The 25,058-nt window shown below is 34.8% G+C and overlaps 1 protein-coding gene across 1 annotated transcript in view; it reads right to left on the bottom strand.

Moving 5' to 3' along the window:
- The window catches only part of SVEP1 (sushi, von Willebrand factor type A, EGF and pentraxin domain containing 1), a 350,045-nt gene that overhangs the window by 283,323 nt on the left and 41,664 nt on the right, over nucleotides 1-25,058 (bottom strand). Inside the window, exons 2-3 of the mRNA XM_044678439.1 lie at nucleotides 12,153-12,408; nucleotides 5,874-6,050 (exon numbers count right to left, since the gene is read on the bottom strand). Coding sequence (XP_044534374.1) covers nucleotides 5,874-6,050; nucleotides 12,153-12,408 — 433 coding nt within the window. The remainder of the gene's footprint in view (nucleotides 1-5,873; nucleotides 6,051-12,152; nucleotides 12,409-25,058) is intronic.

The following is a 25,058-nucleotide window of genomic DNA, read 5'->3' as shown; positions in this document are numbered from 1 at the left end:
TTAAACTGCCAGCAACATTCCTATGTATTATATAAAGATAAATAGGCAATGCATTCTACAAATTCTTTATATTTTACAAATCTAATATTATCCTCAGCTGGGGGATTTTTTAAAAAAAAAGTTGAATCTTGTTTTAAAAAACAAGATCTCTCAATGTACTCTGTTCAAGAATGTATGTGCGACTTTGATCTCTTTTTTTGCTAATGACCTGGTAAAATACTTGGGGCAGGAATGCATACCAAAAATATTTTGTCACAGAATACTCCCCAGTGCTTATTACACTTGGTGAGATCTGTAGTCAATTAACATATATACATTTGAATACTTCAAAAACCACATTTTTTTCCCACTGGTGCAGGTATATTTTCCACCGAAGAAGTTCACATTCATTCCAGACTTTTAAAAAAGTCTGGGCAGGAGTTGTGGCTCCCCAAATCAGGTGATCAGCTTGATGATGACTCTGTGAAGTCTGCTCCTCAGATAAAGGGTTCAGTCCATCGCTTAAGCCATATCCAAAGCCTTTCTAGCAGAATTTGCCATAATTTCCCTTCATGGGTAAGACTTCAGGAATGCACAATCATCCTGCCACTATGATGAAGTACAGGAGTAGGACTTTAGTAAAGGAAATATACTTCAGCCCTTAAAAGTCTTATAATTTCTGTAGTATAGACACTTCTTTCACAGATGCAGGCCATGACCCCATGTTGCAGGCATGGATTTAATCCTACAGTATCTGCTTCGTTCAGGTATAATGTTAGGAGGAAATCATGTACTACAAGTTACTGAAAATTTATTTATATTCACATATGTGTATATTACATATATAAAATATAGATGATATATCTAGCTATAATGAGCATACAATTTCCTTTGGTCTAGATTTCTGATTTAGTTGGTTTAAGGAACTTTTTTTTGTTTGTTTGTTTGTTTTTTAAACCCTTAACTTCTGTGTATTGGCTTCTTGGTGGAAGAGTGGTAAGGGTGGGCAATGGGGGTCAAGTGACTTGCCCAGGGTCACACAGCTGGGAAGTGTCGGAGGCCAGATTTGAACCTAGGACCTCCCGTCTCTAGGCCTGACTCTCAATCCACTGAGCTACCCAGCTGCCCCCAGGAACTTCTTGATAAGGAAAGTAACTTCATCAATGCAGATCAACAACAATTCTGCAGATTATAATCCTAAAGAGTTATTTGTAGGACATAGTTAAGTGCCTTGGCCAAAGTGACACGGCCAGGTCTTCCTGACTCCAATCTAGATGTGTGTTTTTATCCACAAATAGACATCTACACATATATAAATAAATGCATGTGTGTATACAAATGTATACACTTATCCACACATGCGTATTTGTGTGTACACACATGGATATTCCCATACATGTACATAATATATGCACTCATGTATTTATATATGGGCCAACGTCTCCATTTCTATAGTCATGATGATTTATTCACCATTCTTTCTCACTGATACAGAAGCCTTCCTTGCAGGGCATTGAGACTTTGAGCTACCAGTCTAGCCTGGCCTTTTCTAATTGCTTACCCTTTCCAGGCTCACAGAAATGAAATTAATCATTGCCACCAAGTGTCCTCTGAATGTCAATTGAATCCACATTCTGCTTCTCTCAAAGTCCCCTTTGGGGAAGTCCGTAGCAGCTGCAAAAGCTTTGGATCTTAATACTTGATTTATCTAGCTATATACACTTGTCTCTTTGGTATGTCTGTCCTACATTTGTTTGTCTCAATGAATGTTAGTATACTAAATCAGGAATACATTTGTTTCATTATCAGGAGACAAAAGCCAACCAGTTAAGTCTCAACATAGAATAAACAATGATTATACTGTACTTGCCTACATTTTCAGTGATAATTTCCTTGTTTCATTGATTCAAAGAGACAAAAATTAATTCTTATTATAATTTTTTCCATCATGTCACATGAATTTTAAAAAGGAGGGAGTAAAATTAAACTGTTGTAACATTTCTTAACATCAAAGTTAACATAGATAGGCCAAAACAAAATCTCCTTAGAAGTATGTTTTCCTTTGTTTTATTTTAATCACTCCAACATGTTGGAAGGCCTTTTCATTAGATGGTCTAAGGAAAAGAAACTCTGGTTTCATTTTGTATCTTTGATGCATGCTTTGTGTTGTGATAACAAATAAAATGCACATCTATTGCTGGGAGTAACTAGAAGTGATTCATGAATTAGATTCATGTTAAAATAAATGAGGTAGGCTGTCCCCTCATGCTGTGATCTTTTTGTGGAATGAGGGGTGGGTATTTAAAATATCTACTGAAGATGTTTTATGTCCCAGTGCTAACTGGTAAGTGATATAACATAAAAGTATATTGTATAGCCCAGGGATACTGGGCACTGTAGAAAAATGGGAGTTAAATGCCAAAGGCAAAGAATATGGGTCTTCTTGTGCAAACTATTTAACATGAGGTAATATAATATACCTTCCTTAGACTCAGTTTTTCCATCTGTAAAACAGGGGGACAGGACTAAATGGCGGAATTGGTGGAAATAGGGTTAGGAATAAAGAGATTTATGTTTTAATTCCAGTTCTTCTAGAGTACCTGTGTGACCTTTGCTTTCCTGGACCACAGTGACTATGGCTGTTTTGAAGCCAAATGCTTCTGCAAATGAGGATGAGCACTATGAGTTCTAACTCTTTGGAGTTCAAGAGAAAAATTATTAATCTTACCTGAACAATAATAAGGTTTGATGGCTAACAAAGCAATACCATTTTTAAGGCATTCACAGTACCTATATAATACTGAATTCTTTGAGTTTAATCCAGGTGTGAGGAAAATTGTATAGAATTTACCTTTACAATTATACCACATGTGTGATTTGTCATGGCAAAGAATAATACTGAGCCATGACCAAAACAAAATTGAGAACCAATGATTTAAATCTGTTTTTTTAATCTTTCTTTGAAAAAAGGGGGCTGAAACCATATAAAATTAGGATTGAAAACCTTTCTTTATCTATTTACTCTTAAAGCCCAGAAGAAATCGTCAATGCTATAACTCCAGAGAGGTCACAATGAGTGTGGTAGTGATCCAAAATCATTTTCCCTATGATATCTAATATCATTGGTCCCTTAGAAAGATCCTTTAAAAACTGGACATTTACGTTAAGGGAACTGTATCTAATTCGGGGCCTTGTGTGCATTATGATAAACAGATGAAATAAAGATTAAAGCAGAAAACCACAGATGTAAGCAGAGGGACAGGATAACCACAGATCCCACTGTGCTCAGCTTTCTTGGCTCTATCTAGCCGAAGGTTCCTGCTTGTCCCTCCATTGAAGCATAAGACATAAGCCCACCCAACACCATCATCAGGACTGCTATTCTCCTTCCAGCCTATAACAGATAGAAAAAAAGGCAGCAGTAACTGGCTTGTGCAACTGGTGGGAGTGGGTGTGGGAATCTCCTCAGACCACAGAAATCAGGGTGGCCCTGGAGGGAGACAGACACTATGTGACTGGGCCTGCTAGCTTGCCAGCCAGCTGCACCGAAGTGACTTATTGGCAGAGTGCAATAGCCTGGTCTAAGACCACACCAGAACCAGACACACTGACTACAGCAGAAGTAAAAAAAAATAAAATAAAATAAAAAGAGCTTCTGCCTTGGGTTAGTGGGGGGACTTAGGGAGAGAAGGACTGAGGTAAATAGGAAAGTGTGGGTGGATATATGATGAGGGGAGAGGCCAGGAAATTTACTTTGATGGGATGGCCTCAGAAGCCTTTAGGCTATTTTTTAAATTCCTTAACTAAGAAAGTCTCTTGGGTGGAGAGAAGACAGAGCCAGGGAAGGGGTGACTTCTGGGTAGAGATGAAAAGCAATGCCAAGCAGGAAAAGTTTTTGATAGAAGGGAAGGGAGAAGGGCCACAAAAGCAGGGAAGGAAAGTGACAAGAACAAGACAAAAACCAAGACAGACCGACAGAGAGAGAGAGAGAGAGAGAGAGAGAGAGAGGGAGAGCGCAACATGGAGCAGAAAGGAATGGTGAGGAAGATGCCAGCATAGGAAAGGGAAGAAAGAAAGTTTAGTATCACAGGATGATCAATTAAACTTGCAGGGGACCCTTGAGGTCGTGTAGTCCAACCCTCCTCTCATTTTACAGATGTGAAAACTGAGAGTCAAAGAGGCAAACTAACTGCCCCAAGAGAGAAAGAGGAAAAGTATATCCAAGCAAATGGACAAAAAAATGAAATTTCTCAATTGCAGAGGGTGATTTTCTGCCAATTGTTAAAATAAAGATTGTTCATATTTCAAATATGGGACAAACAGTAAACACCATGAGCTACAGTAGAAAGAAAAGTCACTGCTCCTGAATGCTCCCAAATGATGTTTGCATACGAGAAAATGTATCTTCTCAAAGTAGCAAGGTTTGATCAAATATTGATCTGCTTCTGCTTTTTATATGAAAATACATCAAGAGAATAAATGTCACCCATGCTAACTCATGGTCCCCAAAGCAGGAGGTCCTATGTGGATATTTTCTGCCCAATTGTACTTGTGATTTCATTAATATAGGAAACTGCCAATGAAGAGACTCCTCCTACTAATATAGATTGATACCTACAATTTAGAGATAATTTCCAGAGACTTGGAGGGGTTGTAATTTACTTAGAGTCACACAGAATACATCAAAGGAGGTACTTAAACCTAGATAATCTTGATGTTAAGGCCAGTTCTCTACTACTTGAGACTATCTCTCAAGGATGATAAGAATGCTGTTATCTTGATCTCAGTGCTCTATGAATTAAAACTGGAGGTGAGAAGACTAATTAGAGAACAGGGAATGAACCATGAAGTAACCATAATTTCCATATGATAAGTTTCTAGATTTGGGATAACAATGAGAAAAGATTCTAGAACAGCTGAACCACCAACATCCCAGTACAGTCCTAAAAGCCACAGATGCTCTTGGATCTACAAGCCCAAACTTATGTTGGCATCCATTTTGTATAGAAGCTAAAGGTACATTTGACCCATATGATTGTCTACATACATGAATTATTCAGTCAATAAACATTTAATAAGTGCCTACTGTTATGGGGTGAAGAACCCCCTCCCGTAATGGGTTACAATGGTGAACCCCTGGGTTTGGGAAGGATAACTTTTGCAAGAATGCAAGACTCCAAACTTCGCTTAAAGGTAAAAAGAGACATTTATTAATTTGGAAAGTAATGTTGAGAATGGCCAGGAGAATAGCAAGGTGAGATAGCAAGGTGGAATAGCATGGTGGAATAGCTAAATGGGGAGCTGTTACTTGGGGGGGACAGCATGGATGGAAAAGCTATCTCCCCCACTTATGGTGTGAATGGAACAACCCTAGGGGGTTGCTCCCCAGATGCTTCAGTTCAGGAGTTTTTATACTCTTTACAACAGTGAGTACCACACTCCAGTGTAGTAACCATTCAGGCATTCAGTGGGGGTTTTGGTCTGCCTGAAGACATAAGAGGTGGCCCTCATAGTTCAGAGGACAGATGGATATCTGCCATACAACCTGATAACATCAAGGAGGTGTATCTCTCTGTCAGTCTAAAGGACAATCCAAGAAGGATAATCCATTTAGGGTCTTATAGTACTTATCAGATATTTTGGGTTAGGAGTCACAAGAATGTAAGGGAGCAAAGGAATTTCCCTGCTTATAGTTTGCCTGAAACACTTCTATAGTCTTGGGGGTACAATGCCCATGCCACCTACTATGTGTCATGTACTGTAATAAACACTAAAGATAAAAAGAAGGGCAAAAGTTAGTCCCTATCCTCATGAAGTTCACCATCTAAAAAGAGTATGTAATCTGAATTTAAGCCAGCTCTTGATACTCAAACACAATTTGGCTGGTGACTGACCTGTGCATTCATGTTGCAGTCCTTTTCCAAAGTAGCCCTTTTCACAGATGCATTCAAACTGTCCAGTATGAATGCCACACTTGCAGCTTGCCATTATATCACAGCAATCCTTGCCGGCTTCACAGAGATAGGAGCAGTGAGATATATCCTCTTGAATATAATTCCCAGAAGGCAGATCTGTTAACAACAAATACCAGAAGCCAATGGGTGATGAACCACCAGATAAACATTATAGTATCTATTTTCCAAAATAAAAACAGAACCCCCCACTACTTTTTGCAAAGTGAAGATTTCTAGTTCTATCAAAGACCCTGTATTCATATATATTCATATATCTCAACTGTTCATTTTTTCATACTAAAATATGTGCCATTTCCACATATTTCAACATGGGATATCATTTCAGTAAGCCAAATCATTTTAGCCTGAGACCTGATCAAAAATTTCCACAAGTTACACAGTGTCAGGGTTTCAACAGGAATTTAGTCTTTAAATGGGACGCCTCCAGATGCAGTCAGTGCTTTAAGTCACGTCCATCTGGTCTCCGCACTAGCAATATTCCACTGCTTCATCATATGGTCAATCAGCACTTCACTGGCTGCTGTAGGTCTCATTCAAATAAGAATTGAAATCAAACTCCTGATTACAAAGAGGCATTTCTGAATTCCTGTCTGAAGTCCTAACAGTTTTAGTCTGAAGACCTAACTGATATTCCTAGCAGCAAGAACAATGAATAAATTCAGTATGAGAATCAAAGTTCTGTTTGCTGTTGAGTAGTGAAGAAAACTAATTTAGCAGACCTTATGTCTTGACTATGGACTGATTTCCAGAAAAATGCTGGCTTTGCCTCTCTACAAGATGTGAGTATTCAAATATTTTGTCATTTACTTGTGGGTATTAGTAAAGTCATCTTATTTAAATTAGGTTTCTGGTTCTTTTATCTGATTTCTTCAAATACAAAAAATTTGACTGGAAGTATTTATGTTTTAAATATACTAACTTTATTTTTAATTAATTTTTTTTCAATCATCAAAATCTATTCCCTGCCTCCCACTCCCCAATTACTAGTTGAAAAAGAAAAAGAAAAACCTATTACAAACATTTATAGAAAAAGAAAACAAATTTCTAAACTGGCCAAAAAAGCCTTATTCTTTATTCTGAGTCTTTCACTTCTCTTCCAAGAGATAGGTAATGCATTCACCTCACTAGTTCCCTGGAATAATCCTTGTAGAGTTCCTAAATCCTTCGAAATCATTTATCTTTAAAACATTGTTGTCAGCATATAAATTATTCACTTGTTCTTTTCATTTGATCCCAAATCCGTTCATGTAAGCCTTTCCAAGTATCTCTGAAATCATCCCCTTCATCATTTCTTAAGGCACAATACATTTTTATCACATTTATATACTATAACATTCCCCAATTGATGGGCCTTCCCACAATTTCTAATTCTTTGCCACATATATTAACTTTAACAAAAAATAGCAGAGGTCTTATTTGAGACATCATTTTTTTCTTTTATCTATAGTATCAGATTTTATAACTATCATTATTTGTCTAGAGTGGGGCTGATAAAGGGAGCAATTTCTTCCTGAAGAGCTGGTTCTCATTTCTACTACTAGAGGCCACAGTCCTCAGCTGTCTCCTGTTTTCATTTACTCTCTAGAGAATGTGTCTTGCTCGATAAAGGCCACCAGAAATTCAGCCAAAAGGTAATCCAGAATAAATAAGATGAGAACCTTTATTGCTCATTTCCCCTTTACTTTTCCTTTACATTTTGAGCAGGCTGGGAGAGAATATAACTGATCACTTAATTAACCACCTTTCCCCACCCAGGAGCCATATTGAATATTGTCCTAATTCTCCTTAATTCACTCTGTATAACTTCATATGTCTTTTTATAATTATTCATATTCATTATAGTTAAAATCCTAAGGTACAAATAAATGTGCTGTCAGATCAAATTATATTCAGCAATTGCCAAGTGATTAGACATATGGATTTTTCTGGATTCGATATCTTGAATAAAATTGCTGAGTACTTCCCCTTTTTAATAAGTTAACCTTCCTGGTGGGATCACTAGGCCAAAGAATATGATTGATTTTATATTTCTTACAGCATACCACCCTATGGCATTCTACAATTAAGTGCTCCAATCCACCACTGTACCATGAATCCAATATTATAAGAGAGTTTGGTGTGGTGGAAAAGTTTTAGACTTAGAATCAAGGCAGATCTAAGCTCCACTTCTACGTACCATACTAATTGTGTGACCATGAGCAAGTCGCTTAATTCTTTGGAACCTGTTTCCTCTTTTGTAAAATGGAAATCTGTATTTCCTACTGTATCACCTAGGATAGTGATGGTGAATCTTTTAGAGACCTCGTGCCCAAATTACCACCCTCATTCTGCATGTAAATGCCTCCCACTACCCCAGACAGTGGAGGGAGGAAGCACTCTCATTGGGCTGCTAGGTAAAGGGGTGAGTGATATGAGGAAATGTCCTCAGGTGCCTTAAAGAGGGAGAAGGGAGCAGCCTTTTCTAGCACACATGCTATAGGTTCACCAACATGGACCTTGGACTCCACCGCCCCCTGGTGGGTGCTGCAGCGATCCAGGGAGGTGGTGATGGCCACAGGTGCATTTATCTTTCCTATTAATTGCTATTAAAATTTAAAAAACAAATAATTTCCAGGGGGATAAGTAATATTTTTTCTGCAAAAGGGGTGGTAGGCCAAAAAAGTTTGGGAACCACTGACTAGGGAAAACTAAGTGGTATAATGGATTGTCATAATAGAGTGTCAGATCTGGAGTCAGGAAGCCCTGATTTCAAATCTTGGCCAAGTTATTATTATCTGTGTGATCCTGAGCAAGTCACATAACCCTGTCTGTCTCAGTTTCCTCATCTGTAAAATAAGCTGGATAAAGAATGTCAAAGCACTCTAGTATCTTTGCCAAGAAAAATCCAAAAGGAGTCATGAAGAGTCAGACACAACTGAATTAGAACAATTACCTGCTTTATGGGGACTCTTACAAGTGTCAAATGAGGTGATCTATATAAAAAGTTTTGGAAACTTTAAAAGGCTATATAAATGTCAGTTATTACTACTTTTTTCAAAAGGTTCTTACTATTATGTTTCTTCTTTGGAAAGTTGCTTATTCATGATCTTTGACCATTTATCTATAGGGAAAGCTAAATTCAAGGCAGTTTCTTAAAGTTTTTTTTTGATATTTGATTTTTACTTGTTGTAATTATCACAAAGTTTCCCAAAAAATCTGTTGTGTTTTTTTTCCCATTTCAATTCTACATATATACTGTCTTTTACTCTGAAAAGAAAAAGGCAAAATAAACAAAACTTTTATTTTTGAATGACAAAATTCTTCTATTTGGTCTTTAATGCCTTCTATTTATTTGATCAATTATAATTATATTCCTGGCATAAGATAAAAAGATCATTTTATTTAAATTTTTATAAGAATAATTTATATTTTGAATTTCTTATGTGGTTTTATTTAATCTCTCATCCTATTTTTGACCATAATGCTATTGAATTTTATTGGTAGTTTTATTAAATGTCTTATTTTCTAAATATTTTATAATCCTGCATCTATTAAATACTAGCTTATTTAGTTATAATTCTGGATAAAAGGGTAAAGTGGTCTTTGCTTATAATTCTAAATTAACTATTCTATTCCAATGAACAATTTTTCTTTTTCTTTTAAGCCAGTTTATAGTATAATTTGAGACCTAGTTGAATAAATTCCCCAATCTTGATTTTCTCCACAAATCTCCTTCATATTCCCTTTTTTATTCACAGATATTTTATTTCCCCAATGACATGTAATAATAACCTTCAAAATATGTTTTCCAAAATTATGAGATCCAAACAAACTTCTTCCTTCCTTTCCCTCCTCCATTTGGATATAGTAAGCAATTTGATCCGGCCATACATGTATTATCATGCAAAACAGTCCCATACTGGTCATTGCTATAAGATCTCTTTTATGTTTTTATTAATGTGTTCTTTCACATAAACTTTACTATTATTTCATTTAATTCTCTAATGTATTTCATTGACATTTTTATTGGTATAACATTAAATTTACAAATGAACTTGAATAGTATCAGCATTTTAAATCATTATTTACATTATTTCCCTGCCAGGATGATGACTATAGCAGTCAAGTAGAATACTGCTTTAGAATATTAGTTTATCAAACACCTACGAGAGAATGGCCAAAGGTTTTAAGCAGTGTGTACAAAAACAAGTAAAAATGGTGGAAGCAAAGTCTATGGAAATGCTTATATGAGACTTAACCAAGTTACTTCATTCTGAGAGCATTCACAAATGAAGTTTGCAAGACAACAACAAAGCTGATTAACAGATAAATAATTTTTATCATTTTAGGGGGGAATACCCTTTGTCTTCCTATACATATTTTTATTTATTTATTTTTTATTTTAAACCCTTAACTTCTGTGTATTGACTTATAGGTGGAAGAGTGGTAAGGGTAGGCAATGGGGGTCAAGTGACTTGCCCAGGGTCACACAGCTGGGAAGTGTCTGAGGTCGGATTTGAACCTAGGACCTCCAGTCTCTAGGCCTGGCTCTCAATCCACTGAGCTACCCAGCTGCCCCCTATACATATTTTTTAATATAAGTAGGTATGGCATTTAAATAAATTTACTATATATTAATTTAATTAAATGATATGAATGTTTTCTCTTTGATATGTTTTATTATAGAGATAGGAACAAAACTTTTTATTTCAATGGTATAGGGAACTCCATAATAACTACTAATCCTTTTACTTTTCCTAAAACTTAAACTATCCTTTCATTAATAATTAGGCATAAATTTCACTTATTTGTAGTGAAGTGGGTTTAAAAATGTTTGAATATAGTGTTTTCCAGAACAAATAGTAATTTCTGCACAATTGTTCGTTTAGGATAATTTGTTCTTTTGCTTCATTTTCTTTGACAGGTTTCAGAACCATATTTTCTCTGTGTTCAAAAATAGTTTATAAAACATGATTGGTTTTTCTTCAAATGCATTATCAAGTTGATTTGTGAACCCACCAACTCCTGGAGCCTCAATGACCTATTTAATTTTCCTTCTGAGATTTACTTATTTAGCTGGAAAAGTTGCTGTGTCCATTTAAATGCTTATAATTTTTAAAGATTAATTTGTATATTTAAAAATTCTCAATTTGGGGGAACTATGTCTACCTAATAGTGGCATAATTTTTCTTTATTTTCTTTCATATTTGCTGGGATTTGTCATGTCTTATTTTGGTAATTTTTTTCTTGTTTTTGATATTTGCTAATTATATTTACTTTGTTAAGATTTTTTTTTAAAAAACTCAACTCTTTTTCTCATCATTTCAGTTTTAAAAATATCTAGTTGATCTTCCTTATTTTATTCCTTCTGTGCTTGCTTTTGTTATATGATAGTTAAAATTTTAATTTCTCTAAATCTAAATGACATTAATTTTTTTAGTTTCTCCTTTTAGGATAGGAGAACTATAAATTTGCTTGTAAGCATAGCTCTGGCAAGATCCCATAAATATTGTGTTGAATTTATGTTGTTTTTAGGCATTTGGTAATATTTTATTCTATTATTTGTTCTTTGATCTAGGTATTTTTCAACGAGTCAAAGAAGGACACATGACAAGGTGCGAAGCAATCAACATGAATCCACCACAACTACTGGGAAACAAGTTTAAGTAAATGCACTCAACAGTTGTTTAGAACTTTGATAGCCATTTACAAAAAAAGAACATATACATATATACTAGAATTTCTTAACCTTTTTTTATGTTCTTGCCTACTTTGGTAGTCTGCTGAAACCTATGGATGCCTCTTCAGAATAATGTTTTTAAATATATAAGGGAAAATAAACAGAATTATAAAAGAAAAATTAAACTGAAATATATTATAAAACTCGGTTCTATTATGTTATTTAAAAATCAAACTAATGACGGTTAGATTAGGACTTTTGGTGTATACTAAACTTTATTATGCATAGAAGATATGTGTGTTTACAATTACACACACAATATACAAATATGTGCATGTACATACAAGCATTTGTCCATATACAACACATATGTGTTCATGTACACATTCATACCTGTGTATACTGAAAAACATTTGGGATTGTTTTGACTATGTGACTATTACATAAATTGGAGTTAGTGAAAATATGAGACCTTTTAAAAATATGTTACTAAGGCTATTGAAGTTAGGTCACCCTGGATTTAGAAAACTTTGTATTACCTTCGTGAAGTGCTCGACGAGCCAAAGCCTCAAATTCTTCAAAACTGTGAAGCAAATAGCAATGTTCTTCCTTTGGGGTGGAAGCCATATCATTCAGCTCTCGGATGTTCCCCTGCCATATTCCAAAAGTAAAGATCTCCACTCCGAAATCACGTAGAGAAGCTGCAATTGGTCGAGGGTCTCCTCCATTGGAATAGCCATCGGTAATGAGGAATATTACCTTGGTTGAATTTTCTCGGGAATGACGTAGTATTTGCTGCAACAAATCAGGCACACTAATATTAGTTTGAATTGTATGGGGCTTGCTTTCACTGTTATTCCCTAAAATTAATCAGCTGATCTATGTGGAGATGGCAAGTGTTACAAAATTCTATTTACAAAAGGATGAAGCTAATGCATTTTTTCCTAACATTCAAGGAACTCTACAATATGGTTCCAACCTATCTTTCCAGCCTTAATTCATACTACTCTCATTCATGCATTCGATGATCCTGACAAAAGAGATTTCCTGTCATTTCCCAAATGTGATTCACTCTTTCCTACTTCCCTGTAGCTTCATTCTGTCATCTACTATGCCTGAAACTTACTCCTTCATCTCTGAAAGTTGAAGTCTTCACCCATCCTTCAAGGCTCCACTTCAGTGTCAGCATCCCTAAGAAGCTTTCTTTGATGTCCCAGCTCTGTCTTTTGTCTAATACAGTACTTTGTTTTCTCCCATGCAGTTAATCATACTATGTTTTGTAATATAGCCTTTTGTGTATTTATCTTATTTCTCCTACAATTTTATAATCTTTGTGAGGATAGACCCATCTGTAATTCCTCTTGGCAACCCCAGCACCTAGCATATGGGCTTGAATGTAGTAGCTACTTAATGAATGTGCATCAAATTGAATTGAATGTCTTATAGTGACAAGTTTGGAACCTGGGTCCAAGATCAACTTGACATTTAGCCTTGTACCTATTCAAAAGAACCAAATATAATGAAAGTTTATTACAGGGACTTAGGGAGGGCAGGGACTGTTTTCATTTTTGTCTTTATATCTATCACCTGGCACATTGACTGACTCATAGTAAATGATTAGTAAATACTTATTGAATTGAATCATACTGAATTTCACAAGCATATGTATCAAATTTATAATAATGATGATAAATTATCTTGCATGTTGTTTTGAAGTATTAATATTATTTATTATTTCTCCAGCTTTTAATATATAAATCCAATTGCATAGTCTTGATACATCTATTTTAAATGGATTTTAACACAGAAGAAAAACAACTGCTTGATTGTATGGGTAGACGTGGATATGATTGGGGATGTAGACTCTAAATGATCACCCCAATATTAATAATATGGAAATAGGTCTTGATCAAAGTGGAACTGCTCCTTGGCTACAGGACGGAGGTGGGAGGAGAGGAGGGAAAGAACATGAATCATGAAACCATGGAAAAATATTCTAAATCAATTAATTAAATAAAATTTTTCAAAAAAAAATAAATGGATTTTTATACAGAAAAATAGCAAGGCCAAATGTTAAAAGCACATGAATAAGGAATTTTAATACTTTTGTTTTCTTTTTTTGCAGCTTTTGTAATTTATTTATTTATTTAGAATATTTTTCCGTGGTTACATGATTCATGATTTTTCCCACTTCTCTTTCCTCCCCACTACCAGAACTGACAAAGAATTCCACTGGGATATACATATATCATTGTTCAAAACCTATTTACATATTATTCATATTTGCAATAGAATTCTTTACCTCCAAAATCCTAATCATATCTCAACCAAACCACGTGATCAACCCTATGTTTTTCTTCCACATTTCTACTCCCACAGTTCTTTCTCTGGATATGGATAGCATTCTTTATTATAAGTTTTTCTTTATTGTCCTGGATCATTGCATTGCTGCTAGTAGAGAAGTCCATTACATTAGATTCTACCCCAGTGTATCCATCTCTGTGTATAATGTTCTTCTGGTTCTGCTCCTTTCACTCTGCATCAATTCCTGGAGGTCGTTTCAGTTCAAATGGAAGTCCTCCAGTTCATTATTCCTTTGAGCACAATAGTATTACATCACCATCATATGCCACAATTTGTTCAGCCATTCCCCAATTGAAGGACTTCCCCTCATTTTCCAGTTTGTTGCCACTACAAAGAGTATGGCTATAAATATTTTTGTACAAGTATTTTTCCATATTATCTCTTTGGGTTACAAACCCAGCAGAGGTATGGCTGGATCAAAGGGCAAGGAATCTTTTAAAGCCCTTTGGACATAATTCCAAATTGCCTTCCAGAATGGTTGGATTAATTCACAACTCCACCAGCAGGGTATTAGTGACCCAATTTTGCCACATCCCCTCCAACATTTATTACTTTCCTTTGATGCCATATTGGCCAATCTTCTAGGGATAAGGTGGTACCTCAGAGTTATTTTTTTTTGCATTTCTCTAATTAGGAGGGATTTAAATACTTTTTCATGTGCTTATTGATAGTTTTGATTTCTTCATCTGAGAACTGTCTATTCATATCCCTTGACCATTTGTTTATTGGGGGATGGAATATTTTTGTTTACAAAAGAATTAATAATGGCTGATGTGATTACAATTTTTTGAGTCAGTTAAAAAACTGGGTTATTACACTACTTAACAGCTAGTAACAAATTATGACACAAAGTTTACCATGACTGCCTGATTGCAGAGACAAATAATTGTTTGCTTATGGTCATAGAATAAATTTTTCCATGACTGGGCTACTTTTTCTTAGGGGAAGGTAGCCATTTTTATCTCTCCATATAAAAAGAAAACAAAACCCCTTAGATATGGCATGTTTTTTATTACCAATGAAATTCTGAAACAAATTAAATTGCAAATAAGGAAACAGAAATCCTCAAGTACACTAACTTTCCAGTTCATCAATCTAATCAACTTCTATGACCTATTCTTCCATTTTGTCTCAATTACACACAGATATGATCACACCCTTGATATATATATATATATATATATATATATATATATATCATCGTATATATCATCCACATATATAATCGAGAACTCTGAAACTGTTTTATCTGTTCATAAGGTTCATCTCTGCATGTGCCTTACTCCACCTACACTTCTTCATTATCCTCACTAAGACCTATAAACCCTCATACCTCATTATACAAAGCCATCAAAACTACTCAGCTACATTCTCCTCCCTTCCCAAAATTCTAACCTCTCCTCTTGATCTTTTCTCCTATAGTTAGTCCCTGGATTACATTCACCATCTGCCTCCTCTGCTCTTACCTAGATACTGCTTAAATGAAGTTCAAAAACTTAAGTTCATAGACAAAAAAATCTACATAAACATTTTAACTGAATTCATTACAAATTTATGTTATCTAATCTCACTTGGACAGTAACTGCAACAAACCTAATCCTTTTACTCCATGTTGATTCTCCTTGCCACCTACCACAACAGCATTTCTATACCTCTCCTTCTCAGTATTATTACCTCTACACAGTATGTTCTTAACTCACCCTCTCAGCTGAGGACCTTACCTCTTACTCTATTGGGAAATCAAAGCCATTTACCACGAGCTTCCTCTAGTCCTTCATAGCTAAACTGTCTTTTTTCCCATCTCACAACCCATTGACATAATTCCATACCATTTTCTCTTCTCTAATTTCTCAGGAAAAGATAACTCTTCTTTTTGCCGATGTCAATTCCTCCATGTGTACACTTGATTCCATCCCTTCCTGTCTTCTTCAGTATAATGTTTTCCCTAATATTCTCAACCACCACATCTTCAATCTTTTCCCTACTTATTTCTTCCTGTTGCCTTCAAAAACAGCCATCTCATAAAACTAGAACTAAAACATCTAAAAACAGAACCAAAAGCAAACAAACAAACAATCCTTATTGGATCCTATCCATCCTAACTAGGTTTCATTTTATATTTTTCTTCTCTTTCTCAGCCAAATTCCTTGAAAAAACTCTATATTTAGTGTCTCTACTTTCTTTCCTCTTCTTCTCTTTTAAAGCCTCTTCTAGCATTTAAACCTAATCACCCATAGAAACTGGTCTGTCCAAGGTTACTAAAGATCTCTTAATTGGCAAATTTAATGGCTTCTTCTCAATTATCCTTTTTCCTGAACTTTCAGCAGACTCTGAATGACTACTTGATCTATATCTATATCTATATCTATATCTATATCTATATCTACATCTACATCTACATCTACATCTATATATATGGGATATTTAATCAGGTAGAGGTTGGAATAAATGGCCTCTGAAGTCCTTTTCAACTCTGAAATTTTATCATTTCAGTGAGTGAGGAACTTATCTATATCAAGTAAAAATGGTCCAAAGGATGACACTTCATTCATGTTATATACCTCTCCACAGGAATCCTCTCTCCACTTGGATTGAACTGCTGTTTCCTGGAAATAAACCATTTGAATATCCATCTCCATGCCTTTGTTTGCACAGTACCTTTTGCATAGAATATACTCTTGCCCAACTGTTCTCATTATCTAGATCAGTGGTTCCCAAACATTTTTGGCCTACTGCCCCCTTTCCAGAAAAATATTACTTAGTCCCCTGGAAATTAATTTAAAAAAAATTTTAATAGCAATTAATAGGAAAGATAAATGCACCTGTGGCCATCGCCACCTCCCTGGGTCATTTCAGCACCCACCAGGGGGCAGTAGCGCCCACTTTGGGAATCACTGATCTAGATTCAGGTCTCCCTTCAAAAGCCAGGTGTGGGGTTAATTTCCCCTCAACTAATCATTTTATTCCATAGTGGTATCTCTGTAAGTTCTCATGATGTTCATTAATTGTGTCAGTTATTCAACACTTAGCAGGTTTTATTCTGTATAGTCATTTATCTTATTATCAGTATTATTATCCTAGCTAATCCTCAATTATACCATAAATTCTTTGAGTATTTATTGCCTTTAGCTCTTTAAAGTATATTTAAGGTGGTGTCTAATACATTCTTGTTCTTCATGCTACCATTTGTTGATGGTAACTGAAATATTGAAATGCTCAATAACTATTTTTCATTTCCTGTTTCAACACATATGTACTGTGGAATTGCCATTCACTGTAGATCAAGAAGGGTTAACTGAGCAATCATTGTTATACCAACAAAAGCCCTGTTGAAGGATATTTCAAGTATTGTATATGGAATTGTAGAATGTTAGGCCTAGAAGGCAACCTCTATATGATACATTTTGTAGAAAATGAAATGAATGCCTACAGAAGAGATGTGTCTTGCCTAAAGTAATATAGCTAATTAGTTGCAGAGCCAGTATTAGAACTCAGCTGTCTTATTTTGAGATTCTGGTACATTGGTTGGCAGGAGGAAAGGGCCAAATAAAATTGGGAGCCTTAGAATGAGATTCCTTTTTCTCTCTATAAGAGGGAAATACCACTGAATTAACTCCTTTGCCACAGAGGACTAGAAATCTACATAGTTTAGACTTAACAAAGAGAAATAAATATGGTGATGCAATGAAGACACATATTAATGTAAGACTAAAAACACGTCTGCTGTTGCTGTTCAGTCACATCCAGCTCTTCATGACTCTATTTGAGGTTTTCCTGGCAAAGATATTGATGTGATTTGCCATGTTCTTCTCCAGATCATTTAACAAATGAGAAAACTGAGGCAAACAGGATTAAGCAACTTTTTCAGAGTCACATAGCTAGTAAGTATCTTGAGGCTAGATTTGAACTAAGTAGGTGAGTTTTCTTGACTCCAAGCCCAGCACTTTTCTCACTGTACTACCTAGCTGCCCTAAAAATATATCTATTCTTCTGAAAAAGGAATTAATATGGTGGAGTTTTTAAAATGCTTCCTTTCTCAGTATTCTAGATTTTGACTAACTTATTTTTTGAAATTCTTACTTTTTGAAATTATTGTTAGTTACATTAAAATTCCCTGATATCTCACTCCTTCCATCCCCACATAAGGGAAGGCATCAATTCACACACACACACACACACACACACACACACACACACACACACACACACACCCCAAAATGTATATGTAAACTATGTCTTTCATGTTTATATTTATCAGTTCCTTCTCTAGAGGTGGGTATTCACAACTTATTGTTCATACAATCATTCTGTAGCTGTAGATAATGTTCTCTTCCTTGTACTTATTTCACTTTTTATGCTTTCATGTAAGTCTTTCCATGTTTTTTGGAACTAATCTGCTCATCATTTCTTATGATGCAGTAGTATTCCATCACAATCATATGTCATGACTTGTTCTGCCATTCCTTAACTGATGGGTAGCCCCTTAATTTCTAGTTCTTTATTTTTTGAAGTTCAAACAAAATGTTTTCATGTACAATTTTAAGACCACTCTATTTGCACAAAGTTTAAATGAATACTGATTATAAATTTATAAAATTTCATAAAGCATTAAACACAAAGCTTATTCATTTTGATGATTATCTGAAGACCATATTAGTTATAGGTTTTTAATAAGATTCTTTGTTATTGATAAGCTTGTGAAGTAAGAATACATGAACTCATATGCCCATATTACCACTGAGGAAAACAAGCCTCAGAGAAATTAAACATCTTGCCCATAATCATATGAAAGAAATCATTCCTTGTTCTCTAGTGATTTTCCCCAAGTTTATTCTACTTAATTTTCATGCTAATAAAATAAAATAGTTTTGGAGTTTGGTGTGTGGGAAAGAGAAAATGACTTGTTTCTGATATTTAGTAAGAAAACCTTCAGTTCCCAAATGTGTAAATGCTAATGAAAGCATATTCCTTATTCCATATCTTAAAATGAGGAAAAATTTCTTCAATATGGCTTCCATCTCAGTAATTTATACAAATGATCAAAGGCACTATTCTGATACTTTTCAACTCAACTTTGATTGGTTGGTTTTGTTGTTGTTGTTGTTGTTGTTGTTTTAAAGTTATTTTACAGGACGACAGACCAAATACAGATGTTGGTGTAGGTGGTTTGTACAGGAAGGGTCATGGCTTTCTTTTTTTGAAGAGACAAAAGCCAAAGCAATAAACTTCTTTAAAAAATAAAGCCAAAAGAAAACAAGCAAAGAAATGTTGGAGCTACGTGTCAAATTTCTAAAATATATGCTTTAATAGCTGTACATAATGGTGATTCACAATTTCATATGTGGTCCTTTTTCTGTTCTTTACATGTGGAAATGTTCATGTTTATTAGTGTTTATCAATCTCATAATAATAAAAGAGATAAAAATTAAAATAAGGTATCTCGGAGTAGTTGGGAATGCTCATATTGAAGTATTATTAGTCATTAATTAATCTCACTAATTATGATTTAATGATTTTATATAGTTGTTTTCATAATAGCTAAATGTAATTTAATGATTTTTTAAAAAGAATCACTTTCACTATCCAGAAAGAAATCAGAATTTTTATTTGAGGTGAAAAATATAAATATATAGGAATACATATAGATGTTCAGAAAATGAATACATGTTATACTCTATTTTTCTTAAATTCTAAGACCCCCAAATGCTATCATCTCATAATCGATATGATGAAGTTTGTTGAACTTGATGAAGTGCATAATAGACATATTGATTGCCAAGCTAGTACTCAAAATTTATAATGCTGGTATAGCCTTCAAGAGCTCAGGATCACCTCCACACTATGATAAAGGATTAACAAAGGACTTCAATGGTGGATAAATGTTGTTATAATGGCTCACAGCACCTGGGTACATTCCAAGGTCTCCAACTGATGATCTTGTTACTCAAAATGGTGTCCACCTTGTCCCAGAAATTCATTATAACAATGTACATACAAATGGACACACAAAGACAAAGAACAAGTACAGTACTTATAACTGTAAGTCATCACAATGGAATATTCTAAATTTTATAGGAGTAAAGTTAGGTAAAAGGTGAGAGAGATGAAGTAGCACACCTCCAGCTTGATGTAAATATCCAATTATGCCTATTGGCTCAAATATTTGTGTCAAATAGCTGAATGACAAAATGTTGAATTTCTTCTTGTTATTGACTAAAACAATATGAAATAATAGTGTCATCTCAAATTAAAATTCTGGTTTCTCTTTCTGGATAGTGAAAAGGATTCTTTTAAAAATATTTAATTACATTTAGCTATTGTGAAAATAGCTAATCCATCCATAAAGATCTCTGTGGCTAAATATTGCCTTAGTTTTAAAAAAGAAATGTTATCTATGTTTTATTATATTTTTATTTCTTTTGTTAAGTATTTCCAAGTACATTTTAATCTGCTTCTTGTACCACTATAAAGTGTTGCAAGTACAACTATATTTGTTACCTCTGCCCTAGACCATGAATTAGATAAAACTTTGTAAGGGGGCTCTGCTCTCCAGGGCAGTGAAAAGCAAGGGGAAAGCCCCTCCCAGTTTTCATTTTTGTGCAACAGAATGATTCCCACAGGAAAAAGAAACATACTTGTGAAATACATCTCAGATCTTAAAAAATCTTATTTCCCCCTGAAATCCATAGCCTTTTCAAACTTCCCAATTCTGTCAAGGGTACAGCCATCTTTCTAGCCTCCCAGGTTTATAACTTTGATATTATCTTGGACTCCTCATTCTTATATCCCACATATCCAATTAGAAAATTTCACATTTCTGGCTTCCATTCTCTTCTTTTCACTCACACAGCCATCAACCTAGTTTAGTTCAGTCCCTTATTATTACCTCTTGACTGGACTATTACAATAGTCTACTACTTGGTTTTCCTGCTTTGTGTCTCTCCCCTTTCTAATCTGTCTTTCATATATCTGTCACAATGACTGACTTTCATTCCTCTACTTCAATAAAACACAGTAGCTCATCACTATATATCTATATCTCTATATATGCATATGTATATATATAATTTTATTTCATCATTCTTAATTTCCATTTTTGGATGCATTTTTATAATTGCCACAATCATGAGTATGATAATACATGCATATAATTTATTACAAATAAGTATCCACATGTTAAGGGAGTGTTATCAAAAGAGTTTAGAGATTCTTGCCCTATACCAATGAAATCACATATCTGCTCCAAGAAAGGTGACAACAAGCAACCAGTTATTTAATTTTTTGTAATATCAAGCCATCTATTTGACTGAATTTATTGATTATATGTACACTATATATGTATGTATATGCATATGTTTGTGTAAACATACACACACATACACATACCTGAACACAAATTGCCAAAGAACCGGATACACATATCCACTGCAAAATCTAACATTCTAACATTACACTATGCGTTCACACTATTGCTAGTTTTGGAACCAACTTTGAAATCAGGGGAAAAAAAAGATTCTGCAGCCAAGTAGTGAGATGTAGGGAGAAAAAATAGAAATGTATTTAACAACTTGGCTTTTAAGTCCTGCAGCTGTAACCCCAGACTAAGAATCCTTCTTAGACAGGGCAGAAAGGACAAGAACAATAAGAATACACTAGGAAAATCAGAAAAAAAAAGAAAAATAGAGAAGACTATTTTTAGATTGCCTGCATCCATGATCTGTGTTGCTAGAATCATGTCCTAAATTAGGATGGTAGTGAATGCCCTGAAAAAATTCTGAATTATTTGTCATTAAAAATAATATGTTTGAAAAAATAGTATGTTTGAGATGAGGCCATTTAAAAATTATTAGTTAACAAGCATACCAGAATTTTTAAATTAAAATGTTTTTTTCTTTAATGGTACAAAAATTCTCAGGATACAGTGAATAGGTAGCATGTTATTGGGGAAGGAGTCTCTTTTTCTATACTTGGAGGAATTGGGTTAAAATACTATCGAGGCAGCTAGGTGGTGCAGTGGACAGAGTGCTAGTTCTGTAGTCAGGAAGATCTGAGTTCAAATATTAGCTGTGTGACTCTGGGAAAGTCACTTAATCCTGTCTGCCCCGGTTTCCTCACCTATAAAATGAGCTGACGAAGTAAATGGCGAATCATTCCAGTATCTTGGCCAAAAAGAGGTCACAAAGAGTTGTACATGACTGAAAACAACTGAATGACAACAAACACCTACCTGTACTCCTTAATTTTTGTTTACCGTTGAGCAAATCACTGCACATTGTCGGGCTTCAATTCCTTCACCTCTAAAATGAGGGGATTGGATTAGGTGGCCCCTAAGGTTCCTTTCAACTCTAGACATATGATGCTATGGATTTATTTGTAGACTATATATATACATGTATATATTTATGTGTGTATATATATACACATATACTTGTATGTACACATATATCCATGTGTGTATCTATACACTTCTGTGTGTTTATTTTATATATACTTATATATGTACATATTCTCTAATATACATGAATTACTATCCTTGGAAAAGCTACCTTGGTCCAGTGGTCTAGTTATCATAGGCAATTTCTACTCCTTTCATGATTCTACGATTTGGGGTTTGAGAGGCAGCAAACACCTTAGATATCATGCAATGGTATCGAATCTGGAGCCAGAGCATCTGTATCCAAATGCTAACTCTCCCATTTACTACCTGTGTGATCTTGGAATAGTCACTTAGGTTTTCTGTACCTTAGTTTCTTTATCAGTAAAATGTAGAACAGTAGGACTTTGTTACGTACCAATATATTCCAAGAGCCTGTTTGTAAGTTAAAAATCATACACAATAGCAGACCTAATTATTTGATAAATATTTCTTATGTAAGCATACCTATTATACATTTTTAAAAATAAATGCCATAGTATTAATGAAACTAAAAGAAGCATTGCTCTAATGTGGACATGACTTGTTACAAGTGAGAACTCTGGACAAAAACTGATGTAGGAGCTCATGTTTGGCACAAAACAATGCAATGACTCACAGCAATGTTTCTCAAATTGAGGATGAGCACTACTGGGTAAGATGGTTTGAGATTTTATAATGCTTGGGAAATCGTATGGATTTAGGATGTAATTTAACATATTTTCTGTCTTTATTTTTTTGATTGACAATCACATATATCTGGATTCCCATATAACTCACTTAAAACAAGGTCCTGCTGTAGTTGAACTAGATTATCTCCAAGATCCTTTCCTGTCTTAAATCTCTGATCCTTAAGTTCCTCTTCACCAGCCTTTTCTTCACCCTATTCTTTGTTGCCTGAGGCCAAGCTCTTTTTTGTCTCTCCCCAACTCCTACACCTACCTTGTCCTAAAGTTGGTCTGCTTTGGTGAAGGAGGAAAGGAGGAGAAATTCCTCTCTTTTCCTTCAATCACTCATCTCTGCCTCCTTATCCTAAACAGTGACCTCAGTTTTGGCTTAACTCCTACCCTCCAACCTTTCTTGATTCTGGTAGTCTTACCATAGCTTCTGTGATGAAAATATCATTGTTTGATTTTTCTATGAAAATGAATTTCCTCTGATGAATTTGACTTCACTACTCTGCACTCTTGACCCTTTGGAACTTTCTCCTCACCTAGCTGATACCTCTTTTGCAATGAAGAACATACACAGTCTTTGGGTTTAGAAATCTATCTTACCTTCCAGGAAACTAAGAGGGGAAGAGGATAACAGATGTGGGTTAGGTTGATACAAAAGAGGGCAAACTGGGTGATGGGGTGGTCAGACACTTAAACAGGGGGATGAATAGTACACAGCAATCATAAAAATGCAAAGTAATAAAAGCTCTCTATTCTGAAAATGCTCTAAATAACTATTAATTCAAGAAATACAAATTAAAACAATTCCAAGATACCACCCCACATCTATCAAATTGGTTATTTCGACAGAAAAGGAAAATGACAAAACTTGGAGAGGATGTGTGAAAATTGAGACACTAATGCACTGGTGGGGGAGTTGTGAACTGATTTAGCCATTCAGTTTGGACCCATGCCCAAAGGGCTATAAAATAATATATGACCTTTGACTATGCAATACCATTACTAAGTTTGTATTCCAAAGAGATAAAAAAAACAAAAGGGGAAGGATCTATATGTACAAAAATATTGAAAGCAGATCCTTTTGAGGGAGACAAAGAATTGGAAAGGGAAAGGATACCCATCAACCAGGGAATGGCTGAATAAGTTATAGTATATGATTGTAATGACTGTAATGGTAAACTATGTGCTATGAGAAATGACAAAGAGGAGGGGCTCAGAAAAACCTGGAAAGACACAAACTGAAGCAAAGTGAAACAAGCAAAACCAGGAGAGCATTGTACACAGTGACAGAAATACAGTATAATAAATAACTGTGAATAACAGTTTTCTCAGCAATATAACAAAACAATTCCAAAGATCCAAAACAATTCCAAAGGACTCACAATAAAAATAGTTTTCTCCTTTCAGAGAAGAAACTAATGGAATCTGAACCCAAATGAAACTCTTTTACTTTTCTCCTAATTGTTTTCATTCAAGTTTTCTTCCACAAAAAGATTAATATGGAAAAAGTTTTATATGATCACACATGTAATATCTATATAATAATATATATAATATTTATATAAGGTTGTTTATCATCTTGTGGGGGAGGGAGAAAGAAGGAAGGAGAGAATTCAAGAGTCATAATTCTTTTTAAAGTGTTGGAAACTGTTTTTTCATGTAATGGGGCAAAATTAAAATAAATTTTTTTAAAAAGAAGAAAAAGAGAAAGCAGAGGAATGGTAAAAGAAAAAAAAGAAGCACATAATAAATAGGTCCAAATCTTCCAGACACACTTTTGGAACAAGAAGAAATCACTTCACCAACTAATAATCAAGGCTGATGGCAGGCACATAGCTCTGGATTTATACAATGTACTAGAAAATCATTTTCTTCCAGATCTAATTAAATGGCTACAATGGAATACAAATTGAATCAAAAGGCCCTCCATGGGTGACAGCTCCATGAACTTAGCCAATTATATGTCAGTAAAGATCTCCTAAACAAATGAT

This window comes from Gracilinanus agilis, chromosome 1, assembly GCF_016433145.1.
Source record: "Gracilinanus agilis isolate LMUSP501 chromosome 1, AgileGrace, whole genome shotgun sequence".
Lineage (NCBI taxonomy): Eukaryota > Metazoa > Chordata > Mammalia > Didelphimorphia > Didelphidae > Gracilinanus > Gracilinanus agilis.
Note: the sequence above shows the minus strand (reverse complement) of the source record. Positions and strands in the feature narration are given on the sequence as shown.